At 39.3% G+C, this 9,436-nt stretch overlaps 1 protein-coding gene across 2 annotated transcripts; it reads left to right on the forward strand.

The window, feature by feature from the left end:
* The first annotated feature begins 7,239 nt into the window (after positions 1-7,239).
* Positions 7,240-9,104, forward strand: LOC149017918 (uncharacterized). 2 transcript variants are annotated; one of them, XM_089154249.1, is made up of 2 exons: positions 7,240-7,364; positions 7,500-9,104. In XM_089154249.1, the coding sequence occupies exon 2, from the start codon at positions 7,525-7,527 to the stop codon at positions 8,578-8,580; it is 1,056 nt and encodes a 351-aa protein (XP_089010375.1). In that variant the 5' UTR covers positions 7,240-7,364; positions 7,500-7,524; the 3' UTR covers positions 8,581-9,104. The 2 variants fall into 2 exon arrangements, with proteins under 2 accessions (XP_089010375.1, XP_089010374.1); XM_089154248.1 differs by having other exon boundaries at positions 7,240-7,374; positions 7,500-9,101.
* Positions 9,105-9,436: the final 332 nt, after the last annotated feature.

The following is a 9,436-nucleotide window of genomic DNA, read 5'->3' on the forward strand; positions in this document are numbered from 1 at the left end:
TGAAACACACAAATGAGAATCCAACTACAAGGATGAGATGGGAATTTTTTCTTTGCTTGTATGTGAGGCAAGGAAAAAATGACAAGTCACCATTCTTTTTCCATTGTGCTGGGCTGTCATTTCTCTTCTTGGGTGTGTGGCTCTGATGCTCAGACACATACAGAAGGGTCATCCTTCACCCCTAATGACATCTATGTTTGTCTTCAAATAAGGGTCAAAAAAAGAAAAACATAAAAGCGACAAAAAACCATCCTTTCATATATGTCTATCAATCTAAATCATAATTCTCCTACCCAAAACAAGAAAAAAAGAAAAAAAAAAATATCTAAATCATAATTCAACATCATTCAACTTAATTAGGACAATAACACTCAACCAACATCCCACCAAAACCTAATCCCTCACAGCTACCCTTATCTAAATCCCCATCTTTTCTTTCTTTATCAGTACTACAAAACAATTTCTATTATCTCTATCTGTCTCAAATTATTTTCCACTCTAATGATGGCCTGCTAAACCATCTCAGTGGGTATGGGTCCTCTTCATCTCAATCTTTATAAAGGCTTCTAAGTTTGTGGTGAATGGGTCCTCATCTCAATCTCTTAAAGATTTAACACAAGAACTAGGTTTATCAGTGGATCATAATTAGCCACTCCTGTTTTCTCTCCTCCCACTATAACTTTAACCTAATTTGTTATCTATGCATGATTATTCCAAGCTAAATTGATTGATTAGATGAGGGCATGGTGGGTCTTTCATGACTCTCAAGTTTGTGCCACAAGTCTCAATATTCTAAGTTCAAAAGTTTAAGTTAATCAGATTTTATGGATTCAAATGGAGAAGAGAAGAAGTGTAGCTAGCCTTCCTTGTCCCTCATGGGGTTTGGTCATCTTGTCGTTTTCTTGTCAACACTGATTGGGTCCACCTTTTAATATTCCCTTTGGAATGTGACCTGCTACCACCTTTCATAAATGAGATTTTATATTACATGAAGGGAGTTCGTCCTTTCCCTGTAGAGTTCTGACACGTGTTGCATGCCTTTGTTTCTCATCAATCTCTTCTCCTCCTGTTCTTGTCTGTGGGAGAAAGCTTATGTCACATAATATGGACAAGAAAGCAGATTGACATACATGAACTTTTGAGTACAAACTTAATTATAAAGTCCTTCTAGGTTCCATGCTTCTGTCCTTTATCATTTCTTGTTTTCATCCCCCACGAGGGTTTGCTGGTTCAATCCATGAAATCAATGCTTTCTTTGATCATGGGTTGATTTAAGTTTCTTGCCGGGTTTTATCAGTTTTAAGTTCTATTTTGATTTTATTTTTTCTTCAATTGATTGATTAACTAGTATACTTGATTGAAACATTTGCTTTAAATTTCAATGTTCCATTGTAAAGCAAGTACTAGATCTGAGGATTTTGGCTTAGGTGAAAGTTTGTCACGTTATTTTGGGTAATTTGAGAATTGAAATTGACACCTGAACCAGAGAAGCTGGATAGACGCTCATCAATGGTGTGGCCTGGCTAGAACCTTCTAGAATACATACATGGCCCAGAGCAAACCAACTACCAGGCTGGAAGGAACTTTCCAGATCATCTGGGGCCTGTAAAAAGACTTGAATCACACCCCTATAGGCATTAGGCTTCTTCAATTGTGATCTTTTACACACTGTAAAAGTACTTCTTAAGCTAGCTTTGCTTATAGACACTGCATATTGCATGCTTTGGAATATAAAATCAATGCTTTGTAATTTGATATGAGGAAAATTTGCACCAGTTTGCTTTTAGGGTTTAAGGAAAGTGATGTACTTAGTGTTGATAATATGTCTTCTCTCTCTACACAGTTTACGTTCTTTTTTGTAGCAGACAATTACAATTAGGGGACTCTCCAATACAAACTTACCCAAAGAATGACTTTAAGGGAAGCTCGATTTCTGAGCTGTGCAATAATTGCGTAGCACTGTGCTGGGAATGGCCCGTTTCTTAAAAGTGTGAAAATACATCTTTTGAAAATGAACTGTCGAGATTTCGATCTCAACTTCGACAGTATACTCTAAGTATTGCGCATTAATTACATAGCACCTAAATAGAAATTTAAGGGCCATAGAGAACATGGTCTATGGTATTTCTCCAACAGAAACTTGTCCATATCCTTTAGCTTTTGTCAGATAACCCTTCATGGGAGTCCTCATAATGGATTAACCTATTCAGCTTTGGGTCTTGAAGGTGGGCTCCATTAGAGAAGCATGGGTAAATTCTTCTTGTTCCTCTAAGCTAGCTGTACATCTCTTTATTAATGTTCCAATCTCCAGAAAAGAAGCTACTCAGCATGCACCACCACCACCTTAGACATGGCCCATGAGTGTGCGTTGGTGTGAGTAACTGTGGTGTGGTGTGGTGTGGAAAGAGAGCAGGATGACTAGAGCAAATAATGTGGAGTTGGTTTGTAGTTTGATGGGTGGCTTAAAAATATTTTGGGCGGTTAAAGGTGATGGTAGCAATAAACCAAAGAGCCAGTCTAGATTCTGGGGAAGGTGCGAAACCCGATAAAAGCTGAAATGCTGGTTAAAGAGGAGACAGAGAGAGAGGTGGACCCACCCATGGGGAATGTGGGGAGAGTAAGTAAGATGTGGGTATTAGATATCACATCCCATGCCACACCAAACAAAACATGTGGTTGTCGTATCATATCATGTCATGTCATATTGTCATGTCATGTCATGTCATGGAGGTGTCATAGCATGGGCATGGTAAATGCACCAGAATATATATATATATGTGTTACAGACTTACAGGCATACATACGTACAAGGTACAACATATGAATGAATGCTATGGGTAATATTATAAATAATCTTGCATTTCGTTGCATGGGATCATCAACTGAGATTAAGTGTTTCTTCCGTTTCTCTTTCATTCATTCATTCATTCATTCTCATCTCTGTGTACTTTAAAAGACAGAGACAGAGAAAGTGAAATAAAGAGAAAGAAAAGAAAGAAATCGAATCCGCGGGAAACGAATCTTGACTGTTGACTGTGAATGAGGTGAGAAGGTAGGCAGTAATTAAGCATGATAGGCGTGAAAGAGAAAGCGGCTGACAGCGACTGACCCAAGGCCTGGTGGTTTGCTGGTCTGGTCTGGTCTGGTTCGGTTCATTTAGACCGTTCTCCCTCTCTCTCTCCCTCGTGTAGTCTCCTTTGTGGGTCCATGCCTCACCATTAGACCAATGGCGCTGCTGCCACCATATGGTGTATGGCATGGGTGAGTCTGGATCAGTTTCTATCAGGGGAGAAAAATGTGTTCTTTTGAACCATGGGTCAAATGCAGATGCCAAAATTTTAAGAAAATTTTTCTAAACTTAAGTTGGTTATATGTACACACAATGTTTCGAGCGATTAAGATTTAGTGAAGACATCTAATGTTGGATACCACAGACACCATTGCATTAGTGGCACTAGCCTAGCAAAATCCTCATGGCATGGGCCTCAAGGGGTGCGTGACACCTCTTTTGGGATTTTGCTAGGTATTGCCACTGACATGGACGTGCTTGTGGTTGCATAATTTTGGATGACTGTCTCGTAGATTTCATTAAATCTCAACTGCTCAAAACATGGCTCAGTATGTTTTGAAGAAAAAATATATTTTTTTGGTTATAGGTGCACATCATGTTTCGATCAAATTTTGCTTGGGAGCAGTACCTATGTGGCACTGCTCCCAGCAGTTAACGCTCAGGATTGAAAGTTGATTGGTAGATTATATAATAGCCCTAGATTTAAGACACATGCAGAAAATCGAATTTTAAGTGGGAGCAATGCCGGTTTTTTGGCTTCAACTCGAACCACGATCGGTTCGTTTAGAATCATGCGAACCAAGTTGGTTTGAAATCCTTTTTCATACCCTCTTCTTTGGATATCCTTCGCCGCCGGAAGGGCTCGTGTTCCTCGATCCAGATACAACTACATACATATCTTGCTTAGGAGAAGTATTTTCTTCACCAAAAGCGTCATTTTTAGAAAACATTGATCTGATTGCTCTGGTTTCAGATTAGCAATCATTTGTGTGGCAGGCCAAGAGATCTGGTTTCAGATTAGCAATCATATCCATGTTTTCTAAAAATGACGCTTTTGGTGAAGAAAATACTTCCCCTAAGCAAGATATGTATGTAGTTGTATCTAGATCGAGGAACACGAGCCCTTCCTGCCCCAAAGGATATCCAAAGAAGAGGGTATGAAAGAGGATTTCAAACCAGTTTGGTTCGCATGATTCTAAACGAACCAATCACGGTTCGAATTGAAGCAAAAAAAGGGGCATTGCTCCCACTTAAAATTCGATTTTCTGCATGTACCTTAAATCTATGGTTATTATTTAATCTACCACTCAACTTTCAATATTGAGCGTTAGCTGCTGGGAGCAGTGCCACGTAGGTGCTGCTCCCAAGCAAAATCCGTTTTGATCAAATAGCTGAGATTTAACGAAATTCATGCGGTAACGATCAACACTGGGGTAGCAAGCATACGCACCACCACATCAGTTGTGACTCTAACCAAACAAGATCTCTAAGTGAGAGATAAGAAGATTCCTTCATCATGCAAGATTCAGTGGTTGCTTAATGAGTGGGAGAAAGAGTGGACAGGAAGAAAAATTGTAGGGTTTCTGGGTCTGACGGGTACCTTGAACGTAACCACCATATGCATTCCACCTGAGCAAGCAAAGCATGCATTTGAATCATGCATGTGAATGTGGGGATATGAAGCTGAAGCTGAAGAGAGTACAGTACAGAGACTACTTCTTCTTCTGCTGCTGCTGCTGCTGCTGCTGCTGGTCATGCCGTGCAGAGAGAGACCTCCAGAAACTCTCCCGTCGTTATCTGGTGCCCGCCCAATTCTGGAAAAAGTCGGCCATATTTGCAATTCATACAAAAATCTTGTCGGGGTCGTTGAGTTGTTATTGTTGCTGTTCATATATCTCAATTCCGGACGGCACGCGAGGTCTCAGGTTTCGTCAGAGTTCTACTGTAGCTGCTAGGGACCTCGTAACTAAGAAAGCAATTAGATCGAACCATCCATCACATACTCTAAATTATATTTTTCTTGCAGATCCACTCCCCACCCCGGCCTACCCTGTCCACGGTTCCATCTCTGTTTTTGATCAAACATGGTTCTCCTTTTCTCATCCCTTCTTTTTCTTTCTTTTCCCCTTCACCCATTACTCTCTCTCTCTCTCCAAACAGAACAAAGCCAAGCCCATCATCCTCTCTCTCTCTCTCTCTCTATAGTAAAGCCTGAGCAATCTTCCAAACCAAACAGAAGAAAGCCAAGCCCATCATCCTCTCCTCTTCTCTCCTCTCCTCACTTGTTAACATGCATAGGGGATGACCAATGGAAGAATGTGTAGTACTTGCTATGCCGGACATTGTTTGTGGCGCCTTATAGATGGATGTCACGTGGACTCCATTAAATCTCAGATGCATAAAAGTGGATGTATAGATTATATATACCAACTTATGTGAAATAAATCAATTTTCTTTGATTCGAACTAAATCATATATTCTTTTGTGTGGCTGAGATTGAATAGAATCTAGGTGGTATCTATCAAATGGTGGACACTACATGTACTAGAAATTACTTGGGTGCTGAGTAATTGCAGCGAATCCACAAAGTTTGTTTTCACACTTTTGAAAAACTGACAGTCGAGATCGAAATCTCGACCGTTCGCAACACAGTGCTGCGTTGAAGTCGATCTCACATGTACCACCATGTCAAAGGCACGAGTCTAGTGAAATCCATTCATACGTATCGAAAAGATGCCAAACAAGTGGACCCTCTTTTGAAAAAGGATAGAATAGCCATTTTGCCTATCATATCTCTCTCTTGCTCTGATATGGGCATCAAGTGATAGATGATGATCATTGGGGACCATCACTTAACCATTCTTCTTACCCAAAACACCTTGTGACCCTACACACCATTTTGCCAGTGTGTTGTGCCATATAAGCTAAGAATTTTGAAAATTGAAATGAGATTTGGAAAAGTTATTTAACAAGCTAAGTTGAATATCCACACGTGTAAAATATCATCATAAAGGCACTAGTACAAAAACAACAAGACTACACGTGTGATTAAGTAACCTTGGAGGTTCAAGGACACCATAAGTGATTTTGTGTACCATAAACCACCATGGCATCACACGTAGGGAACAATCATTTTGCAAAATTTGCCATTGAGTATACTTGAAGTGATACATATGTTGATTGACAAGAAAGGGCTAAATTCAAGCCTTAGATTCCGGGCACTTCTTTTACACGTAGTTACATCTTGTAAGTTCTTCTCCTTCGATTCGTAATCATTGCCTTTGAATGCAAATCATCATATTTAAGAACACTATATTAAGTTTGAACACTAAGAAATAGGGGCAGAGGGAATTTAACATTTAAGGTTAATTACTGCTATCTCACACACAAAAATGATTATCTTTCTTGAAAAAAAGTTAAAAAGAAAATAGAGAGAAAAAATCCTAGTGAAATTTCGCCACTATTGATAAGGTGAATTTCTCTTAAATGGATCGTGAAAGAATGTAATCTTTCACATTCAAGTTTCAAGGAATGACTCTCCTACATGGGTTCAAGTTCAATGTTGCGTACAGTGAGGATAGAACCGATCACTCGTTCCATCCTCACTGTACATAGTTCAGTGCTATGCAATACTGAAGCTCTATCCCCGAAATTTATTTCCAACTCATAATCCAAACCAAATTCTTAACCACATCATCTTTGGAAAAAAAATGCAGCAGCACTTAGATTACCATCTCATAAAAACAACAAATTAAGTATTTAAATTAGAAATACATGCATGAATGTATAGACAAGAAAGCCCTTCGCCCTTTGTCGAAATGCCCAAGGAGTCACTGCCAAAGTCCTAAAATTATGGTGAAATAAAAGAAATGCCCTTCAGTTAAAACAACTGAAAAGAAAACTCTTGTTTTGTTCCAGAGTTTTTGACCCAAGAATAGAAAAGGGGTGGAAAGTGTTTTAATGATTAATTCGTTAATATCTCTGGTTGTTGTCATTTGAAATCATGAGGATAATAATGTGGTCTTCCTCTTACCAACTAGTGAGTTTTTCCATAATAGAAAAATGTATGATCAGAAAAGGGTAGATTGGGAAAAAGGGAATTTAGTCTTGCATCCAAAACCACTTACAGCCAAAAACTTCAAGACTACTTTTAGGGACAGCTAAGTGGTTTCTTTCTTCTCATCATCCCATATATCTTATCTATATTAAAGCTGAAAAACTCCAATTCTTCTATTCTTTTGCAGTTTGCACTCAAGAAATCCAAAGTTCTAAACAGCAACCTGAACTTACAAAGGCAAGGAGGAGTGAGTTCTCTCTTTCCACCACTTCATAAACATCAAAACTTTATTTCTTGATACCTTTTTTTAGCCCCTCCCACAGAAAAAGGGATGCTCACCATCTTTGCTTTTCATGTTTTGTTTTGTTGTAGATCTTTCAAAGAAGAGAATTGAAGGATGATTCAAGAGCTGTTAGGAGGTGCAACACTTGTAAGAGAAAGGAATATCTCCATAAATGGAATTTTAGAAGGTTCAACACCTTCTCCATCTCCTCTTCCTTCTTCTTCTGCAAACACAACAGTCACTGCTACAATTACAGCAGCAACTGGGACTGCTTGTACTACTGCTACATCATCATCATTATCAACCTCACAATCTTCAGATCACCAAAACTTGAGGTGTCCAAGATGTGATTCTTCCAATACTAAATTCTGTTACTACAACAACTACAACCTCACCCAGCCTCGCCACTTCTGCAAGACTTGCCGCCGGTACTGGACTAAAGGCGGTGCACTCCGTAATGTACCGATCGGCGGTGGCTGCCGGAAGAACAAGAACGCTAGCATGTCCAGCACGGCCGGAAAATCTAACGGCGTCAAAGTGAAGACAGCTTCAGATATAATCAAGGGGAATATTGGATGTAGTTTTGATCATGAGCCTCACTCCAACCCTATTCTATGGGCTTCTCCACAGAATTCTCAACTGATGGCCTTACTGAAAGCCTCCCAGAACCCTAGTCTGATGAGTAGCATCAAGGATGAGGGGGCACACATGACGTCCGATCATCATCAGACAGCAGTGCCCTCAGGTGCATTGAATGTGAGAAACCTGAGCTTAGATCCTTTGAATCAGATTCCTATTGGTCTCTGCAGCTCTTTCTGGAGAAACAGTCAGTATCATCAACCACAGCAACATCATCATCACCAACAGCAGCAGCAGCAGCATCAACATCAGCAGCAGCAGCAGCAACAACAACAGCAGCAGCAGCAGGGCTACTTAGTTGGTGAGGTTCAAAATTCTGGGGTTCAGGAGCTCTACCAGAGGCTAAGATCATCTGCAAATTACTACAGTGATCATCATTCCCAGATGGGTTTCACCAATGTGGCTTCCACGTCATCTTCTTCAGCAATATTGGAACCAAATCCTGTTGCTGGTGCTGAATTGGGTTACTGGGCTACTCCTTCATTCTCATCATGGTCTGATCTACCTACCACCAACGGTGCATTCCCTTAAGAATCTAATTATCTCATCTCTTCCTTAACAAACTAATCTTGCTACTGTGTTACTCTCTTTATCTTTTTGGAAAGAAAAATTGTGTTGTTTTTAGCTTGTTTGGGGTTATGGTCTTTAATGTTCTCTTGGTATCTTTGTGTATGTGTGCTTAGCTTGTTAGTGTGTATCAAAAGAAAAGGAAGTAGAAAAGAAAAGTAGGGTTTGATGAGTGTTTACTGATTTAAATACAAAAAACCCATGTCCTAATTTGAAACTCTTATACAGTCTTTAAAGTTGTTTTCTTTTCCTTTTTCAAATACCTTTCGGTGGCAAGTGCTACGTCAGGTTTTGGGAACATAAGCTTGGAATACGTTCTTCTGTACTCATTTGAGCTTTTGATTAGATATATATGAAGAAGAAGACGTAATAATGGTGGGTTTGTGTTTTAGTTCATCTGGAGCTTCTAGGGTTTTGTTAAACACAGAAGAAGTAATGGTAGTAATGGTGGGGAGTAGTACACACTACACAGAGATTCCTTCATCATGTTACAAAGAATAAAATGGTGAATAAGTAATAAAAGCAGCCTTTAGAAAGTTCTGCCAAAAACATCAACTTGATTCGATTTTTAGTCAGGAAGGGTTTCTTTGCAGCCTTATGTCCTCATTTTATAGGGTTTATATCTGATGTTACCTGCTACTTTCATTGAAACTTGCAGATTTATATATTCCTTTCAGTTCTGAAACACACACAAGCTATTATTTAGATTATTTTTGGGTTTCATAAGTTCGAATATCTAGAGGATCTCTCTATTTCTCTGTTTGTTTACTAAAATTTAGATTACATCATTCTTTCTCTGATTTCACTGTAGGGTGAACAT

Source organism: Hakea prostrata, chromosome 4 (assembly GCF_041222555.1).
Source record: "Hakea prostrata isolate BN-2017 chromosome 4, UWA_Hpros_2, whole genome shotgun sequence".
NCBI lineage: Eukaryota > Viridiplantae > Streptophyta > Magnoliopsida > Proteales > Proteaceae > Hakea > Hakea prostrata.

What these genes read in the sequence shown, in the direction of transcription:
- LOC149017918 (XM_089154249.1), top strand. Translation starts at nt 7,525, where the DNA reads ATGATTCAAGAGCTGTTAGGAGGTGCAACACTTGTAAGAGAAAGGAAT.